The 21,597-nt window shown below is 39.7% G+C and overlaps 1 protein-coding gene across 1 annotated transcript in view; it reads left to right on the top strand.

Annotated features, from left to right (window-relative positions):
* The window catches only part of PAPPA (pappalysin 1), a 283,134-nt gene that overhangs the window by 36,187 nt on the left and 225,350 nt on the right, over positions 1-21,597 (top strand). Inside the window, exon 2 of the mRNA XM_020990609.2 lies at positions 797-1,865. Within this exon, the coding sequence (XP_020846268.1) occupies positions 797-1,865 (1,069 nt within the window). The remainder of the gene's footprint in view (positions 1-796; positions 1,866-21,597) is intronic.

The raw sequence follows: 21,597 nt of genomic DNA, 5'->3' as shown, positions 1-21,597 counted from the left end.
TGGGAATTTTGCCTGCCACAAGTTTGACGTCTTGTCTGGTCCGGTTCCTATTTGAAGCACCTATATAGAAGGGGTTGGACTGGATGACCTCTGAAGTCCCTTCCAACTATGAGATTCTAAAGCTAAAATATTCTTTTAAATAGAGAACCTAATCGATATGTTCCTTCACTCCCTTAGAGCTTATTAAGTGTTTTGTTTTGCAATTTTTATGTACCTATAGAATATTGTGTATTATAGCTACCTGTATTTGTCACGTCACTGTATTAGGCTGTAAGCTCTATGAAGGAAGAAATTGTATCTTATTTAAACTATATTTTACCATACCTAGCATAGTCTTCTACATTCAGTATGCTGAACCTATGAAAGTATGAATGTATAAATGAATGAATGTCAGTTCAAGACAAGGCGTGTATCTCCATAAAGACAGACTGGGTAGTTAGGGCAGGGATGAACAAAAAAATAATCTAGAGGTAAAATCAGCAAAGACATTTCCTGAGGTTTCCTCTGATAGATCAACAGTGAAGTAGAACCCTCACTACCCTATGGATAAAATTGATACAGATACAAAGAATGACGTTCCTTTACAGTGAATGTCAAAGCTAGCCTGGCCTCTGGCCAGGAAATAGGAGTCATATCCATTTTGCATGTCTGAAGCACTCGACCTCCAATTCTCCTGTCTAGCTATTGCAGCAGCTTAATTGCTAAGATAGATTTTCATAAGTTGGGGAGGGATGAGGAAACAATTTTGTATTTTGTTATGTTTATTCATTCATATTTCTTTTTTGGGGACACTTAGGACTGTATGACAAATGTTCTTACACCTCTCGTGACCGAGGATGGGCCGTGGGGATTCACACCATCAGTGACCAGGGCAGTAGAGATCCCCGTTACTTCTTCTCCATGAAGACAGACCGGGCTCGGAAGGTGACTACCATCAATGCTCATCGAAGCTACCTCCCTAATCAATGGGTGCACCTTGCTGTCACGTATGACGGACGATTGATGAAGCTCTATGTGAATGGTGCCCAGGTTGCAATGGGTAGTGAGCAAGTGGGTGGAATCTTTAGCCCTTTGACCCAGAAGTGTAAAGTGCTCATGCTTGGTGGGAATGCCCTAAATCATAATTATCGGGGTTATATTGAACATTTCAGTCTTTGGAAGACAGCTCGATCTCAAAAGGAGATTATATTGGATATGGGGCGGGCAAATCATGGACTAGGCACTGGACTACCTCAGCTTGTTATTCAAGAGAGCTTAGACAACATGAAAAGCATGTGGTCTTCTATGAAAGATGGAAGCAGCCCCCAAGTTGAATTCAGCTACCACCATGGTTTACTGCTTGATACTAGTCTGGAGCCCCCTTTGTGTGGGCAGACCCTCTGTGACAATATAGAAGTGATTGCCAGCTACAACCAGCTCCCTAGTTTCCGCCGCCCCAAACTGGTACGTTACCGAGTGGTGAACATTTATGATGACAACCATGAGAATCCAACAGTCAGCCAACAGCAGATTGAATTCCAGCACCAGCAACTGACAGAGGCCTTTGACCGCTATAACATCACATGGCAGCTGGAAGTGCTAGAAGTTAAGAATTCATCCCTGCGCCATCGTCTCATCCTAGCCAACTGTGATATCAGCAAGATTGGAGATGAGAACTGTGATCCTGAGTGCAATCACACTCTGACAGGTTATGATGGTGGGGACTGTCGGCACCTCCGACATTCAGCATTCAGCAAGAAGAAGCAGAATGGCATATGTGACATGGATTGTAACTATGAGAGATACAACTTTGATGGTGGAGAGTGCTGCAACCCTGAGATTACTGATGTCACCAAGACATGCTTTGACCCAGACTCTCCATACAGGTAGGCATCTTTTTAAGCAAAAATTTTGTATTAACAATACCTATAGTTGTTAGTGGAGACATTTCTATCTCTACTCTGCAGATGAGAAAACTGAGGCACAGAGAGACAAAGGGAATTATCCAAAGTCCCAAAGCTAGGTAGTGGGGGAGCTAAAACTAGGAGCCAGGTCTTCTGACTCCCAGGTTCACTGTCCCCACTCTTTTTTATGCTGGCTCTAGAGGACATATGCATGAGGAGAGACAGGGGAAAGGTGAAAGGAGTACTCAGCCTATTTAATAATTGACTGAGCTACCACTGTGGACTGTATAATAAAGCTAGAAACCCAGAACCAAAACCGTATTGAAACTGGTCTAGGCTCACTTCTGGGAATGTCCTGCAATCCTGAGGGCTGGAGATGCTAAGTCAAGAGCCAACTCTTCTGAATTTCTCTGGTTAAAACTGGATTGTTGATTGTTGCTTTCCATTTAACATGTACAATAGTGGACTTGCTGGTGTTTTCAGCATATTTGCTGGTCTTTGCATGTTTTTTGTTTTGTTTTGTTTTGTTTTATTTTGTTTTTGCTGATACTTCTCTTAAAAAGTGCTAGCCTCCTGAACACAAACACAATACCTATGGGGAAAGGCATGCTGGCTCAGGATAGGGAGGTGGGCTGGGAATCAAGGAGTTATGGGAGTCGGAAAATATAGGAGCCTCTCTGCTTGACACACAGTCTTGAACTTTCAAATGCAGAATTTTAGAACTTGAAGGGACATAGGACACCCTTTGTTTGGACCTCAGTTTCCTCTTATGCTAAATAAATGGCTTGGACTAAGTCCCTTATTGTCCCTTTCAAATCTAAAATTCTGTGATTCAGTAGTTCTAGGTTAGGGACAAGGAATGAATGGGAGAATATTTTTAGCCCCTAGAATAGTCTCCTGGAATCCACAACACTCCCTCCCCATGCCTCTCCTCCTTTCAAGGCAGGGGTTCTCAACCTGTGTGTGCCATAGACCCCTTGGAAGTCTTGTGGAGCCAATGGACCTCTTCTAAGTATAATGTTTTTAAATAATTGAAAGGAATAGTAATTTTCAGTTAGGGTCTAATGAGGGAAAAGTATATACTTATTTATATGTATGTATATACATGTATGTGTATATGCATACATATATATATGTATGCATATACACATATATTTACTACCCAAGTTTATGATACCCCTGAAACCTATCCATAGACTCTTTGGGGGTCTAGACCTCAAATCAAGGATACCTGTTCTAAGGGAAACTATAGAGAGGTCCATCAATCAAAAATAATTCATTAATGCCCATGGGACTATGCCCAATCTTATGTAAGGGACTACAGATGAAGCAGGAGTCTGACTTGGTCCTTTTTTTTTTTGTGAGGCAATCTGGGTTAAGTGACTTGCCCAGAGTCACATACCTAGTGAATGTTATGTGTCTGAGGCCGGATTTGAATTTAGGTCCTCCTGACTCTAGGGCCAGTGCTCTATCCACTGAGCTGCTTAGCCACCCCTTCGTCCCTTTTTTCAAAGAGTTTGCAGTCTTTTGGGGGAGACAGGACTAATATTCTTAAGAAAAATAGTGAACCACATAGGAATATTGAATTAGATAATAAATAATGTTACAGATTTTAAATTCTTTAGAGGTTCAGAGGAGAGGGAGGGAAGGAGTAGTTAGGGAAGGTGCACTAGCAAAGTTGGGCTTCAGATGGTCCTTAAAGAAGGCATAAGGAATAATATTAACAGCAAAAACAACAATAGTACTTATATAACATTTTAAGGTTTGCAAAGTGCTTTACATAATCGATCTCATTTGATCCTCATAATAATCCTGTGAATTAGGTGATATAATTGCTCTTATTTTACAGATGGGAATAAGAGGATCCTGTAGGTGGGAGGGCATTATTTTACCTGAGGGGAAAATAAGAATGAGGGTAGAATGGCAAACTAATAGAAAGAAATGACAAGACAGAATCACTTTAGGTCCTGAAACCAGAAAAAAATTCTGCAAGAAAGTTATGTGAAATCAGATTATTTTACCTCTGTCAGTTGTCCTTTCTGTGAGGGGGAGGAATGAGCCTATTCATTGGACTAAACTAGATAACTCCTGAGGCTCTTTCTAACTCTAACAGTCTGTGATCTGACATTCTACATTCTCAAGTCCCCTCAAAGATGTAATATCTAATCTAAGTTAACCTTACAGCTCTAAAATGTAATGTTCTATGTTCTCTTCCTGCCCTAAAATTCTGTGTGCTAGGGTTTCTTCCATTGCTAACATTCTATGATTTGATTATTGTTACTATAATGGTTTAAAAAGTGAAATACACATTCTTTAAACTGACAGGCAAAATTTATCCCACCTCAGTGTTCAGGTTAAGAGAGGGATTCTGGCATGTGTAGATCATACTTGAAAAAGCCAACAGTGTATGCTCAAACCATATCTTGTTTCCTAATTCACTGGATTGTGATTGCCCAGAATCTCTGACTACAACCACGTGCCAGTGTTTTGAATGAGCAGCAGAGCTGCAAGTTTTCTGGCAGGGAAAGCAATACACACTGGATTAAACCAACCAAACAAAGACCTTTCTCTTGAAAATACCTAAGAATTGCTGTACTCAGCCACAATGGCCCAAACCACATCAGCTCCTGTGGACAAAGGGAAGCTTGTGGAAACCTGTGTGTAAAAAAGGAGAAGGGAATGGTTTTGCTCAGGTGATTGTGGGGCTTAGGTTCTGTTTTGGAATATGAGCTTTCTTTGCTTTGAAGTCTCTTAACCTCATTCTACTCCCTTGCCGTGCTAGTCATGTTTCTTCCTGCCTAGCACCATTTGTCTCCTCAAGGGAGTTTTCTGTAACATGCATTCTACTATGGGTCCTTGTGTAAGGCAGCTTAGAGTGTAAGTATAGTGTGGTAGAAAAAGGGAGGGAAGTCCTGTCCCTTCCATATACTGGCTGTGTGATTGTAGGCAAGGCACTCAACCTCTCAGGGCACCAGGCCACTTTGTGAGGTTTTAAGCTGCAGGAAAGGTGCTGAGCTTTATTGTTCTTCACCAGGACATTAATAATGAAATAATAAGAAGGAAGGAAGGAAGGAGGGAGGGAGGGAGGAGGAGATGGACTCATTATCAGGAGATCTAAGTTCAAATCTTGCCTTGTATTTCTAGCTTAAGGTTCTTAAGCAGGTAGTTTTACTTCTATGAGACTCAGTCTACTGAACTGTGAAATGAGAAATAATGGTAATTGTGCTGCCTACCTCACATGGTTGTTATACATTGTATATTTTGTAAACCTTAAAATACTTTATAAAGATGAGTTATTTAAGAAAACCCCATATATTAACATCAGAACTTAAGGAACTGATCAACTAGTGAGATGCTGGCTTGAGTTGCAAAAGGTCTTCAGTGGAACTGTGTATTCTCACGATGCACTGAAGATAGAATTTAGTTTGCTCTCCAAAATAGAAAGAAAAGAAGAAAAAAAATCTTAAATTTAATGCATAACTTTTAGGGGGAAAAATGAAACCCCTCTATAGTTCCAGTTGGCTAGGTCAGCATCTACCTATGAATAATGTCTCTATTATTGGATAGCTGTGAAATCTGTCTTTCTATGAAAAGGTAATAGAGTTAGAACTAGAAGATACTACTGATAACTGCCATCAATATGATGCTTTAAGATTTGCAAGACACTTAGCATTGGTTATCTCATTTGACCCTCAAAACAACATTATGAGGTCAGTCCTGCAGGTTTCATCACTCCAGTTTTCCATTTGAGGACCACAAAGCCTAAACATTTGAGTGACTTGCCCAAAGTTGAACTACTAAGGCTGGCTAGCAAGTAGCAAAGCCAGGATCCAGACTCAGGTTCTGTGACTCAAGATTCCACATTTCATCCACGACACCATGTTGCATCAATGTTGTAGGCCTAGAGTAGTTATCCACCAGATTCTCAAGCCAAAATAGAGGTCAGCACCATCAAACAGGGTGTTGAACAGATTCAAGAATAATAGAACATTATAGCTAGAAGAACCTTAGAACCTGACAAAATCCCTCAGAAGCCATCTAGTCTAACATATGCCTGAACAAGAATCTCTTCTACAAAATACCTCAGGACTGGTCATCTGGCTTAAAAGCCTCTAGTGAGGAAAAACTCACTATCAAAAAAACTGTTTGCGTTTAGATAGTGTGTTTAGAGTTACAAAATGCTTTATGCATAGTATATTATTTGTTCTTCCCAACAATCTTGGTAGACACTCCAGAAATCCCCATCTTATGGAAGAGGAAAGTGAGTCTTGGTTAGAGTGATTAAGTGATTGGATAATGGTTACACATGCCACTAATAAATGTGAAGGGTGGGATTTGAACACAGGTCTCTAATAACTCTTAATGTGCTAGTATTATATATCTACTATGCCATGCTGCCTCTTTAACAGCATATTAGAGGTTAAAGGGACAATTTAAAATCCATCTGAGGCAATCACCTCCTTTTACAGACAAGAAACTAAGGCTAAGAAAGATTACCTGACTTGCCTAACACTGCATACATACATGTTTACATTATATACGTATATATACATATACATACATACAGACAACTGCTAGGGGTAGATCTGTGGCTAAAATCCAGATCCACTGATTCCATGTCTGTTGCTTTTCTACATCATCCATAGCATAGCGCCCTGTATGTAGTTAAAGGGTCTTTTGAATTTAATTTAATTTGTGTTACATCCACATGACCTGCCTTGACTTTTCTGCTGTCATCAACTTCAGGAAGCTATTGGCAACTGTTACTGCCTATGTGGTACTCACCCATCCCTTCCCATTCATTTATTACCATCCCCAAATTTAGATATTTTAAAGCCATGTCAAAAAAAAAAGGAATAGTTCAGTACATGAGGATATTAGCTTAGAGAAGAAAAAAGAACTGTGAGCAATTCAATTCAACAAGTATCTATTGAATACCTACAGAGTACTGATAATCATGTTAGACCCCAGGTGAGATATTAAGTCAGGACATTTGAAGAGCTATCACAATAAAGTGAGTTTGTTTTGAGTAGTTCTGAGTACCACTAGGGCCAGTGGGCAGCAGTGACAGAGAGGATTTGGACTTAGTGTAAGGAAGAACCAGCCAAAAAGTAGAAATATTAAAAAACAGAATGAGTTCCCTCACAAAGCAGTTGAATTCTTAGTGGTGTGTGACCCAAGTAGGTGAGCCAAGTAAGGCCACTTTTCAGGGATATTCTAGAGTGGATTTCTGTAATATACTCTTGAGGTTCTGCATAGTTGTAGTGAGCCAGGGAGTCAGATGTTTCTCCCAGTTTTGAGATTCCACGATCCCATGTTTCATGATTTTTGTTGATTATATTCTACCCTACATTCTGACTCTTTGGTGGCTTTAGTAACATGTTTATATGGTCTTCAAGTTTTACAAAACATTTTCTTGACAATCACCCTGTAAGACACAGAGTACAAATATTGTTATCCCCATTTTGTGGATGAGAAAACTAAGGTTCATAGAGTTGAAATGGTGTTGTTACTAGTCACGCAACCCATCAGCATTGGAGTCAGAATTTAAACCCAGATTTTCTGGTGCTATTTTTTTTTCTTTCCCTAAAACAGGCTACTTCTTTTTCAGAACTCACCCTTATGATCTCAGTGTTCACTGATTATACTGCACTTACGATACCCATTTTACAGAAGAGGAAAGTTTGGTTTAGAGAGGTGTAGTGTTTTGTCCATAATCATATAGCTGGTGATGAGGAGATTACAAAAAGAAACAAGAAAATGTGCCAAAGGGTGACATTTGAGGGGGTGTTCCTACAAGGAGGATGAAAGTATCCAGGTTCAACTTGACACCCAAATTGATGAGGAACAGTTAATAACTAGCAGGCACTATGACAGGTTGAAATTTGCAGGCCACTTGATATCAGTCAAGTATGTCTGTTGGAAGCATATATTCAGAGAGCTCAGTCACCACTGTAGAGATGCAAGCTTGACAGAAGCATGGAATTCTGTCAAAAGGGCTTAAGTAGTGAGTATCAGTTAAGTAGAGGAAACTCTGCACGAGACTTTGAAAAGGAAAAGGAAGCAGGAGTGGTTAATACAAATGGGCAAGTCTTAGGAAATACAGAGGGAAGCCTGAAACTCCATCTGGTGTGCCCCCTCCAGCAATGGAGTATTGCAGCCAATCCAGATGGTTCTCTTTTGGACAAATCTTCCAAAGTATGAACGGTGGTACATCAAGGATGGAATTTCACCTCTGAATGTGGATATCTCAATTTGGGAACAATTGAGGCTTTGGAGTGGGTGCACAGGGAGAGAAAAACAAAACAACAACAAATTCCTTGATTGTTAGTAGACTTGTTCTTTAAAAACAAACTTTTTTATCTTTTTTAAAGACAACAGGGATGTTCCATAGAGACCAGGTTTTATATAAATACGTATATACACACACACACATATATATGTATGTATGTATGTATGTATGTATGTATACACATTATATATATATATATATATATATATTTTATTGGTACTAATTCAACATTACAAGAAGTTTTGGGGAGAAGGCCAAAAAGAAGGCCCTTTACAAGTCTGAGATATAAGGTTCTAGGTTCTAAGGTCCCTATCTCAGGTTATGGTTCTAAGGATAGTAAGTATAGAATACTGTTCCCTCCTTGAGATAAGGTAGTCTTCATTCTACCTCACCTCACTGTTAACTAGCAGAAGTGCTTTCTCATCTTGTACTCATTTATCTTGGGTCACCTAAGTGGTTATCACCACTTGGTAGGATCCTTGTTTCCCTATCTGAAAATCTTGCAAAGAAAAATCAGGATCCATCCTGTTTGAGAACTCTTAGGTAAAAGGAAAAACCCATTCAAGGGGGAAAAAGAGTTTTAATCAATGAAGCCAAATTCTTATCATACAATGGATGTTAATTGAGCAACTGTTGGAGAATATCAGAACTAGGATGGACCTTAGAGGTCACCAAGCCCAACCTTCCCATTTTCCAGAGGTAGAAACCAAGGCTAAGAAAGGCAAAAACCCCTAGCTATTCCATTCCCCCCCATATTGCCTCTTTTACATTCAAAGCACGTGCTGAATATTTTGGAGGCAATAAAACATGGTCCTTGTCTTCAAGGCAAGTCTTATTATTTGTTTTGGGAGACAAAACTGATTCATGCATGAAAATGTTCAAAAAGCAGGGGCTGAAGCATAGGTTTTGTGAAGTGGAGCAGTGTGAAACATGACTGGCTAGACAAGTGTCAGGCTAGTGAGTGATTTAAATGTGGGGTTTGGACTTTATCCTCTAGTCAGTGGGGAATGATTGGAGAGGTTTGAACAAGGGAGGGACAGGGCACAGGTGATACTTTAGGAAGCTTAATTGGATTGTGATAGATAGGATGAGTTTCAGGGTAGAAGAATTAAATGATGAAAAGTGAGCCTAACCATGACCATATGGTTATCATGGTGTGTGGCAAACTCTGAGAATGGATTGCACCTACAAGACCGAGGACAGCACATAGACATGGAGGTCGTTTTTGAGATACTGCCCATATCAGAATGAAATCAGGGCTAGGCTTCTTCGCATTTTTAGCTGTTAGGATGCCAATGGCACTGTTGTTTCTTCATTTAATGGCTTGTCCACATGTTCAAAGAGCTTCTCTATCAGATTTGAAGGCTGTTTCTTGGATATCACTGTATTCTGCCTTATTTTTGAAATTAATATCCAACTTCTTTTTAAAATTATTTTAATTAGAGCAGCAGTATTTCATATTGAAAACTTTTTATTTTAAATCACCTTCATTTTCTGAATATACTTTCTTCCTCCCTTACCTAGTGAGCAGTCTTCATAACAAAGAATTTTTAAAAGAGAAGAAATAGTTCAACAAAAATGCCTAACACCTTATTTGAGTAAAACAGAATATGGAATATTACATACCAATATTCACCTACCTCCTCAAAGAAGCAGAGGTACATTTTCTCTGCTGTACTCTGGGGCCAAGAAAAGCCATGCTTCCAAAGCCAACTGAATACTATTTCTCCCTCTATTTATAGGAGGCAGCATAGTGTAATAAAAACAGAAATAAATAAAAATAAAGAAATGATCAAGTAAATAAATAAATGGATGGATGTTTGGATGAATGAATGAAGGAAATGTTTTGATCTGAGCCAGAAAACTTGGGACTAACTAGCTAGCTATGGGGCAGCTAAGTGTCAGAATAGATAGAGTGGCCAGGCCTGGAGTCAGGATGACCTGAGTTCAAATCTGGCCTCGGACATTTATTAGCTATGGGCTAATAGTCACTTAAGCCTATTTGTCTCAAGTTCCACAGCTGTAAAATGAGCTGAAGAAAGGAAATGGCAAATTACTCCAGTATCTTGGCCAAGAAAATCCCAAGTGGGTCACGAAGAGTCAGACACGACAGAAACGACCGAAAACAGCAACTTGCTATAAGATATTGAACAAGTTTTTCAGCCTCTTTGTGCTTCAGTTCATACCATATAGTTTCATGGGAGCAATATTTTTTCCCTTCACTCAATTCAATTTAATTACTCAGATTTTTATTAAGTCCCTACTGGATACAAGGCTCAGGTACTGAGATATATAAAGAGAAAAAGGAACAATCCATGCCCATGAGGAGCTTACATTCTATTGAGGGAAGACAACAGGTCCAGAAATAAGCATGGTACAAGGATAAGTGAGGAGGGAGAGAGAGAGATGGCTTCACAGAGGAAGTGACACCGTGTTGAAGGAATATAAGGTTTTTTGAAAGGTAGTGAATTCCACAAATGAAGAATGACCTGTAAGGATATATGGAAGTAGAAGATGGATTATCAAGTTATGGGAATGACAAGTAGTCCATTTCATCTAGGATATAGAGCTTTGAAGGTGATAGTGTGTGTCTCTTTGTGTGTATGTATATATGATAATACATATGTATATATACACATTCATATATATGTGTGTGTATATCTGTATGTGTTTTTGTATATACGTTGACAGATAGATCATGGAGGACCTTTAATGCTAAGCTAAGGAGTTTGTATTTTATACTCTAGAATCTAGAGTGGGGAACCTGCGACCTTGAGGCCATATGTGGCCTCCTAGATCCTCGGGTGTGGCCTTTTGACTGAGTCCAAGTTTTACAGAACAGATCCTTTTATAAAGGGGATTTGTTCTGTGAGGTTTGGATTCAGTCAAAGAGCCCCACTTGAGGGCCTAGAGAGCCACGTGTGGTCTTGAAGCCATAGGTTCCCCACCCCTGTTCTAGCGTCTAGACAATGGGGAACCACTAATGGTTTGTGAGCAGAAGAATAATGTTGCATGACTGCTGTCCCTTTGAGAGATTAAAGAAATATTGTTCTCACTCAGAATGATATTTTTGGAAGCTTTATGGAGAATGAATTGGAGCATGGAGAAACTAGAAGCAGGGAAATCAATTAAGAGATAATTATAATAGTCTAGGTGATAGATAATGAAAGTAGTGAACTGCCATACTAACTAGATGAGTAGAAAGAAAGGGATAAATACAGGAGATGTTCGGGGGATTGACTAGATAAGACTAGGCACTTGTTTGGAAATGGGGGCTGGACGAGTAGGTATGGGGATGACTCCAGGGTTATAAACCTGGATGACTTGAAGTATGGTGTTGAACTAACACAAGTCAGAGCATTTAGAAGAGAGGCAAATTTAGAGGAGGGGAAATAATGATTTCCATTTTGAGTTTGAGATGCCTACAGTATATAAAAGAGATTTCCAGCAGACATTGGACAATATGTAATAGTAAAGTTCAGTTAAATTTGAGAGTTCATCTGTTTAGAGTTGACAACTGAACCCACAAGAACTGATTAACTTTCCATGATAGCACATATCGAGAAAGGAGAGAAGGCCCAGGATAGAGTCCTGGGAAACACTTATTACAAGGGGAAAGCAAATACATGATTATTCAGGAAATGAGACCAAGAAGGAGTGTACTAACGTGTTGGGAGAAAGCAATGGGTGGTAAAGAAGTGAAGGCAGTGATATTCTTCCCAGGAATTTATCAGGGAAAGAAAAGAGAGATATGGACAAGAGCCTGAATGAATGACTGGGTCAAGTGAGGTATGTCTGCTTATCTTTTGTTTTTAAGAATGGGATTGAGTTAAGAAGGGTCATACATGTCAGGGAAATAACCAGTAATAGGGAAAACTTTAAAGTGGAGGGGTGGTGATGGTGGTAAGGGTGAGGGAAATGATGAGGCATGCTTTTGGAGAAGATAGGAAGCATTAAGATTAAGGTCACAGGAAGTGGTGTTGGCTTTGGCAAGGAGAAGGACAAATTCTTCTTCAAAGACAGGGTTGGGAGGGTTGAACATGTAGAGGTTTGAGGCATACTTTGAGGAAAAAGGAGTTCACAGCTGAAGATCTCTGTTTTCTTCAGAAAATAGAAGCCAAGACTTTCTGTTAAAAGAGAAGACAAAGGAGGCCTCTAGGACCTTAGGGACAGAGAGAGAGACAGAGAATGAGAGACAGAGAGACAGAAAGAGAGAGAGAGAGAGAGAGAGAGAGAGAGAGAGAGAGAGAGAGACAGAGACAGAGACAGAGACAGAGACAGAGACAGAGACAGAGTGAGACAGAGACAGAGACATAGACAGAGAGAGAATAGAACATCTTTGAATCGGCCCCAGAAAGAAATGGGAGAGAGAGTCCATAGAGGAGGAATAAAGGTTTTGCCACAATGAAAACCCAGTTGAAAGTCTGTAACATGAACCTCTGGTAGGCCCAGATGACTTGGTGGTATAACTTCTCCTAAAGTCTACCAGCAACAGTAGGGTAACAGAGAAATCAAATGATTGATGCTAGCCAGATCTGAGGATTGAAGAAGGGTGAATGGTGGGTAAGCCATACTTCCCTCAGTCTTTTCTTTTGGAATCAAATTTATGTGAGAGGAAGAAGATAGTTTTTGTTCATGCCCAAAAGTCTTTTTTTGTCTTTAATTTGTGTGATTGTCATTACTTGGAGAGATGAAAGTAGCATTGCCCCGATTAGAAGTATTCAACTTCTAGGAGAAGACAAATAGATTTTTTTTCCCAGCAACCTATATTAAATATGATCTATTTCTCTCTCCAGTGGAGATAGCCTGGGTGCTCAGGACATGGTAAGGGGAAATGGAATTAAGATAGAAAAGGATGGATTAAAAAACCAAAATCTTTTTTGTTTTGATGAAACAAATTTCACAAAACTCAAGCTGCAGTTATTCCTTAAAGCCACTAACTGCAAGTTTTTTCCACCTTTTGAAAGGAAAGTTTTGTCACTACTTTCCTGAAATTCAATTCTAAAAGATGAATTTGAATTTTTTGTTTGTTTATTTGCTTAGATTGCCCAAGTTCAACAAGCTTTAAAATACATAATCCATTTGGGGACTTTCCTTTCCTTTTTTCAACCTTAAAGATTCCTTTCAACTTATCGCATTTTCTATTTCTATATTTTGGGTTTTCTTCTGGCTATGACATTCTATATCTTGTGTTTGAACATTCTTTGTCCTAAGATTCCTTCCAGATATGACATTATGTTTTAAAGTTCCTTCAGATTCTAACATTTGTTGACTGTGATTCTTTTCCTCTCCTCCCTTCTTACCTTTTGTAGGAGCTGTGGAATAGAATGATGATGGGGCAATGATTTGGCAATTGCCAATGTTTGCATTTAATCAATTTACTCTGATAAGTAGCCAAAAGGGGTTCTGTTCTCTGATGCTGGGTCCCTTGTGAGTTTAAGCATCCAGAGCTGTTAGCCAGCAAGTCTGCCTTTTGACTACTGAAGCATTTTAATGGCCACAGAGGGCAATAGTGAATAAAAACTTCATCAAATTATATGGTGTCTCATGATTTTGTGGGGTGTGGATGTGGGGATTGTAGAGAAATTGGGAGAGGGGGAATCATGCTGCATGAGCTTCTATCTCAGGAAAAGTATGATACCTGGTCACAAAATCAAAGGAGATGTTCTAATCTGTAGGGGGGGAAAAACCCTTGTTTTTCTACTCTGTGTGTGTGTGTGTGTGTGTGTGTGTGTGTGTGTGTGCGCACGTGCGCGCGCGCGTGTGTGTGTGTGTAGTGTGTGTGTGTTACTCCCTTTGTGATTTCTGGAAATTTAAGGTGAGTGAATACTTTGCAGAAAACACTACAAGTGCCAGGAATACAGGAAAGGGCCAGATTTGGAATGGCTTTAGTTAAATCTATCAAATGTTCTCCATTCCAAGAAGCATAATTTTATCAAGATAGATTCATTTTGGATCAATATTAATGATTTATGGATTATCTGATCTTTTGGATTATATATTATGTGCAGCTATTCTCTTCTATTGCCACAGAGATCACAGAATCACAGAACGCTAGACTTGGAAGGTCATTAAAATGTAGAAAGGTAGAACTGAAAGGGACCTCAGAACTTAGACTGTTAAGGCTGGAAGGAATCTTAGGTCACAAAATGTTATAGCTAAAAGGGTCTTGCGGTTTTAGAGAAACTTGAGAAGACTTGTATGAACGGATGCAAAGTGAAGCAAGCAGTACAAGAAGAACAATTTATATAGTTAGAACAATTTTTTAAAGACAACAACTTTGAAAGATGAAGATACTCTGATCAACACAGTGGAAGTAACCACTGTTCTGGAGCCTCATGATGAAACATGCTTTTCATCTCCAGATAAGAGATTTAGAGTATAGATCAATATCATATACACATGTACATATTCATACATATAGAGTATATATATGCATACATATAGAGTATAGATGGATATCATATACACATGTACATATTCATACACACACGTGTGTGTGTGTGTGTGTGTGTGTAAAATTTTGGTGGAAGCATGGCAAATACAAGCATTTGCTTTGCTTGACTGTATATGAGGTTTATAATAGGTTTGGTTTGTCTTCCTTTCTCCATGTGGGGAGGTGGAGAATTCTAAGGAGAGAATGTGAACCTGAAAATAAAACAAAATGGCATTAAGAAAAAATAAAAGGGATCTTAGAGGTCATCTAGCCCACCATCTTCATTTTACAGATGAGGATAAGATAAAGAGATGATTTACCCAAGGTCACATTGCTCTAGCTAGCAAGAAAACAAGGATTAGAACTCAAATCAATTACCTACCCGTTTAGTGCTCTTTCTATTGCACTGACTTTTAGTGAACAATAAGATACAAATGAAAACAATATGACATCTGTCTCTCCCTTCCCCTTCCACTCTATCCCTGGAAAGATTAGAGGTGGGGGAAGAATTACTACCACCCTTCTGTCAAAGAAAATAATTTAGAGTTCACTGTATTTGAAATTCTAAATAGCTAAATCTGTTGAACATCATTTCATAGGTCAGTAGCTACTGACACTTAGGACACTGTCCAGTGGGGAGAGAAAGTTCTTTTCATGTCTTAAATGTTGGATGAAATAAGTCTTTAGCTACTGTGTAACAAACTTTGATGCATTCCTAGTGCATACCTTTTAAGCTCATTGCTCCAGATGCTGGGATCCTCATTGTCAGTACTTAGCATAAAACATCTCTGGTCTGAGTCATTGGCCCCTGAATACAAAGTCATTCTGTCCTTATGAAACAAATGTTAGCTTAATATCAGTGAGTGGAAAAGATCCAGAGTTGACTCAGGAATGCCATGTCTGTGGTTTCCTGAATTATTTTCTTTTGTTCTATTGAAATAGCAGGAAAAAGAGACATTTATTAGAACATGTTGGAACTAGAAAGAGCATTAGAATATTGAATGCTAGAACAGAGAATCTAGAATGTTAGATTGGGAAGGGATTTTAGCTATTACCTAGTCCCTTTCCTTGATTTCATTGATAAGGAAGCTGTGGTACAATAGACAGGGAAGTGATTTGCCCATGATTATACAGCGGTAGAATTAGTATAAAAATCCAGCCTTCCTCTCTGGCTCAATGCTTTTTTCCATAGCCCCACACTGTAAGAAGAATACTTTAATTCAGGTTAATGGTGAACAACCTCTCTTAGAGCAGCAAGCTTGGGGAAAATTGATCCTCAAACTTACATTCCTCCCCCAAATGCTCCAGAAAACCTATAGTCTGAGAAGAAAATTTATTGAGAGTATATTTCCTATATTCCATTTGGATTTTTGATTCTCCTAATACAGGTCTGTATTAGAAAATTATGAAGATATCTTCTTCCAGGTTTGAAGTATGTCAAAGTAGGGTGGGTGGCAGGACAATCATTAAAGGGTGACTGAATTAAATTGGAAAAAGAAATCATCTGAAAGCTAACAGATTGAAAAAGCACTATGTGAAGTTCCATTTATACTATGAAACTTTAGATGGAGCCTCATCTTAAGGAACATGACCTTACTTATAATGGAGAAGCTATAGCCAAAATGGAGAGACTCTTGCTTCGTCCCTTCAATTCACTGTAGTTTTATCAGGCCACAGACTTTCGAAAGGTAAATAAGGGGACTAGTTTGTTTGGTTTTTTTTTTGAAGTTCTATAGTTAGTTCAGATGCCTGTGCAGGTAGTTTACTTTGGAAATAAGGTTATCTATAGGTGACTCTGAAGGCTCAAGGAAAGTTAGAAGTTCCCCATCAGTCATGTGTCAGTAGCTCTCTGCAGTTTTCTGTTATCTTCTTAATCTTGACATTAGCTAAAGTTTAGATTATAGTAATAATGTGGTATTGTATTTATATGACTAAAAACTCACAGGGTTCATTTGTAGTAGTTATTGTCGTTTAGTTGTTTCAGTCATGTCCAACTCTTTGTGACTTCATTTGGGATTTTCTTGGCAAAGATACTGAAGTGGTTTGCCATTTCATACTCCTGTTCATTTTACAGATGAGGAAACTGAGGCAAACAGGGTTAAGCAACTTGTCCGAGGTCACACAATTAGTAAGTGCTTGAGGCCACTTTTGAACTCAGGAAGATGAAGTCTTCCTGATTCCGGGCCCAGCTTCTATCTATTGCGCCATCTAGCTGCCCCTTGTAGTGGTTATATAACTTGCATTAAAATATATATAATTTTCCTGCTAATACTTAGTGTAGTTCTCCTCCTTACAGCTTTGGAAATATACACTGCTAGCATTTAGATGTCACTTAATTGTGCAGACGTGACTTACTCCCCACTGTGGTCAATGAGTAAGCGTCTCTTAGCTCTCTGTGGTTGGCTGGTTTATTTATTGATTGTGGTTGGGACCCTGTAAAAAGGAAGCGATGCTAGATCACAGAAGGAAGAAAGAAGGCTAAACTATTTGAACCTCAGCCACAGCCAGACAACAGTTGTCATTAATGTTCTCTTTAAGTGTTTTCAGGTGAAATGACAGTGACAAATTGTGTGTATGCTTTACAGCTTTCAAATCCTTTCAGATTGATTATATCTGATCCTCGCAGCAAGCCTAGGAGGCGGGGCAGGGCAGGGATAATAAACTGCATTTTAAGGATGAGGAAATCAGAGCTCAGATGGGTTAAGTGACTTGCTAAAAGTCACACGTTGGCAAAGTGGCAGAGCAGACTTATAATCCTTGGGCATCAGTGTACAAGGGCAGTAATTGCAATAGCCGATCGCTAGGATTACAAAAATTTAATGAGCCCTCTGAAGTTTTCTTTCATTTTTTCATTATTTATTTCTCCATCAACATTTTTTTGAGGAAAGAGAGACTGAGGCATTTTTGATGCACATATAAAGAAGGAGGATAGCTGAAGCCGTTAGAGGCCTTGAGATTAAGTATAATATTTAGGTTTACAACAGTTCACAGATCGGATAGAGCCTGAGATTCAGAACACAAGGATATGAGTATAATAAACAATTCTGACATTTATCTCACTTTAATGACTTTTTAAAAGTAGCTTTGATCTTAATTTTTGATAGTCATTTTCAAATGGTTTGAGCTGTTCAACAATTAGAACAGCAGTTCTAGGGCTCCTGACCCCTTCCGGCAACTATAGTCAAGAGGCTATTTTGGTGTTTTGGAGGTCAAGTAGGAATCTGGAATGAGGTAGTATTAGAAGACTGACTTGGGGAGGAGAGGCCTCCTGTAAAGAGAGTATAACACTTGTCTTGGCAAGGAGACCCTTTTATTTAACTGTGAATGGGGTCCTGACATTTATGGAGTTCTGTTGTGGTCTTAGACATTTCCAACCACCTCTCCAAGGCTCATAAGAGGTTCTAGGGTCTTTCTCCAGGAGCAAGTTGGCAGACAACGTGGAAAGAATCAGCATGGAAATAACTTTTCCTCTGTCCCCTCCTCCATCTTGTACATTAGAAGGAAAGAGGTCAGAACCTTGGCATTGCACCTTTCGGAGTTTATTCACCCTCGGTCTTTGTGAGGGAAGGCTGCTTGTGTGCAAACTACTTTCGGGTGAAAACAGAAATTCAAATTAACATGATTCAGTGTCCCTGCCGGCCTGTAATGGTGCTTGGGACATCTGGGCCTGTGGTAGATTCCTGCTTTACAACATGCTAATGGTCATGTTATACTTTTGGAACTTGAGAGACTGGAAACTTCACAGTCTCTTTCCATTACAGGAATACTGGTGGACATTTATTTAATTCTAAGCCTGTCTTTTGTTGTTGTTATTGTTGTGTGTTGTTCTCTTTATTTTTTTTCCTTTTTCCTTTTCTATAAAACTTGTTCTGACAGCTTTCCCATTCAAGCTGTTACTGAGTTGTACCATCTCAGGCCAATGCATTTATGAAATATATTGTTGGCACTCCCCCGCGAGATGCATAAAGGAAATATTCTTATGACAGTTTGAGAGAGCTTTGATCCCGCTCCAGAACTGCACTCATGGCTTTGAAATGTGATTTTGGCAGGAGAGCTAAGTCTAGGCTCTCTGGCCCTCTGTGGGTTCTCAGGCCCATGTAACCAACATTCCATGGGCTCCACATAACCTTGACAGTGAGGGTGAGGTACAGAGGTTCCACGGGATCCATTATTTGACACTGATAAAGAAACAGTTCCAAACATAAAGCCCCACATATTAGGTGCCTAATTAAAATAAGGTGAATTGAATTCACTCAGAACAGAAGAGTGAGCCTATCTCTTGACAATTCTAGACATGTAGAGTTTACCAAAAGGAACTGTAACTTCTCTCTGCCTATGGCAAGTTGAACTCTGAGAATGTAGTTTGGGTGAAGAGGTTGGGTGGAGTCTGGGAGTAACTGTGCACTTGATTAAAAGGATAATGAAGAAGAAAGGATGGCCCCAGACTTTCAGAGCTGGAAGGGACCTTAGAACATAGAATGTTTTAGCTAGAAGGGATGTTTGATCATGCAGTATGAGAACTGTTGGAGATCTCTGAACATAGACTATTAAAATATAGAATTATAGAGTTTGAAGTATATAGACTATTAGATCTGAAAAGGATCACTTCATTTTATAGATGAGAAAACAGAGGCCTAAGGCCACATGATTAACAAATTGTAGACCTTTTCTCTTGAGAGTGAGTTTTGAATTGGGGTGGGGGGCAGGAATCAGCAAGGCGAATTTGTGAGTAATATATGAGGACAGTAAAGCACTGATGTGGGGGCAAGGAGGCAAAAAGTGTCAGCAGTAAATGGTCTGGCTCTGCCAAAGACAAGTTTGACCTACTTCATAGTTTTGCCAAGGGCCAATCCTGCCCACTGGGAACTTAGGCAAAAGTCAGAACAGAAAATTTAAAAACAAAAATCACTTTAGCTTGAGGATAGGGAGAGAAGCACCAAGGCATGCAGTAGTTGTCTTTCCCAGCCACTGATCCAGATTTGAGCCATTCCTTTTGTGATAAACATTGTCTGACAGCGTGACTGGGGAAAACGCAACAAACCTTCACACTGTGACATGTCACCAAATGTTTTCTCCTTCTCATTGAGACAGCAGGGGGCCAAGAGGATACCAAGCCTCAAAGTATTTTGGTGGGAATTACTTCATCCAGCGACAGGAACACTATTACAGAACACAGGCTGTTTTCCATTGGTGTGGTCTCCAAGGAGGGGGACTATAAGGTCTTGGGGCCATGCCAGTTTCCCTGTTTTGTCCCCCTTTAGGAAACTGAGGCCTCATAAAATGAGAAGAACCCACTTAGGAAGCAGCAAACAGATGCAGATCTATCTCCTCAGAAGAAAGGGCTTTTAAGGAAGAGAAATCTCTCTTCCCCAGAATAGCTTTCCTTGATTCCTCCTCTAATGAATATTTCCTAGCCTAGAGGTGTGGGAATTAGGGTAGGGCAGGAATGGTGAATCTGCATCCTCAAGGCCATATGTGGCCCGCTAGATCCTCAAGTGCAGCCCTTTGACTGCATTTAAACTTCACCGGGCAAATGGCCCTCTAGGTCCTCAAGAGCAGCCCTTTGACGGAATCCAAGCTTCACAGAACGAAGTTTGGATTCCGTCAAAGGGCTGTACTTGGAGACCTCGTAGAGGGCCATATATGGCCTTGAGGCCACAAGTTCCCCACCCCTGGGGTAGGAGAATTGTTTTTTCTCAAGAATCCCTAATAGCATTTGCGGGTTGCATCCTAGAGAACTTCCCACAAGGTGGGCAAATTCATTGATATGAAATAAATAAAGGATTTGAAAAACTGATCTAAACCTGACCTACAGCTGTCCTGAGGGCTGGAAGAGCTTAGCTAACTCTTGAGTTTTCATTCTCCCATCCCTTCTGGGCTACTCTTAACTTCAGGGTCCTCATCTAGTTTGGAACTAGAAAAACAAAAGAAAACAGAAAGGTATTTTCCAGGTTCCTATTCTTTATGTTCCAGGTTAAAATGCCTCCCAGAAGGGACCTCTTTTCAGTTTGCTAAGGGCCAAGGGATTAGGAGCAGCGCAGTTAGGTTTCTGGAAAATCTCTGAACTTCAGAAGGTTAGCTATTGAATTTGACATGCTTGCTCATCTTAGACATAGGGACATCCTGCTTGTTATTGGACCTCGAAGGGAAGCTGGCCCACAGCTCTAGCCCACACTGCTGCCGGATGACCCTTTATGAAAAACTGTGAAAACTGGCCTCCTGGAACCATTTGGTCTCTACAGCGCCTGCCTGCAGTTTCATACGAAATGGGTAATTGGGATGTGTCTATGCTAGCCTAGCAATTCATTTTCAAGCACTGACATCACATTTCTCGGTTCAGCAACTCATTCATTCAGAAAACATTTCTCAAGCATGTAAAGTACAAAGGCAGCAGTAGAGACACTTCATGGTATAACAAATAGTAGGTCATCCTTGGACACAGAAAGAGCTCAATTTAAATCTTGCCCCTGATACCTACTGTTTGACCATGATTAAGTTACTTAACCAGCCAAGCAGCTACCTTAGACTTCAAGCTACAAATGAGGTGAGCATCTCCATCAGTAAAGGAGTTTCCCATACTAATTTTCTTTGAGGGGACGGTTGAGACGTATAGTACCTTGTGCTAGGTTTTGCTGTATATCTACACCAAAGCTGGTGTATATGTGTAGATTTGCATGAATATTCTGCTAGCTTTCCTTTTTGAAGATGTACTACATTTGAAGATTGTACTGCATTCTCTTGCCACTATTAAGAAGGTAATTCTAAGGCTACTATCAACATAATAGTGGCAACAGAATGTAGTACAATGAAGATAGGGGAAGTGGAAGTGAACAAGCATTTATTAAATACCTACTAAGCACTGTTCTAAGAATTTGATCCTTACAATAACCCTTGGAGTTAAGTGCTATTACTATTTCCATTTTAGAGATGAGGAAACTGAGGCAGACAGAGGTTAAATGGCTTGCCCAGGGTCACACAGCTAATAA

The sequence above is a fragment of the Phascolarctos cinereus genome, unplaced genomic scaffold, assembly GCF_003287225.1.
Source record: "Phascolarctos cinereus isolate Bilbo 61053 unplaced genomic scaffold, phaCin_HiC Scaffold_2;HRSCAF=192, whole genome shotgun sequence".
Lineage (NCBI taxonomy): Eukaryota > Metazoa > Chordata > Mammalia > Diprotodontia > Phascolarctidae > Phascolarctos > Phascolarctos cinereus.
Note: the sequence above shows the minus strand (reverse complement) of the source record. Positions and strands in the feature narration are given on the sequence as shown.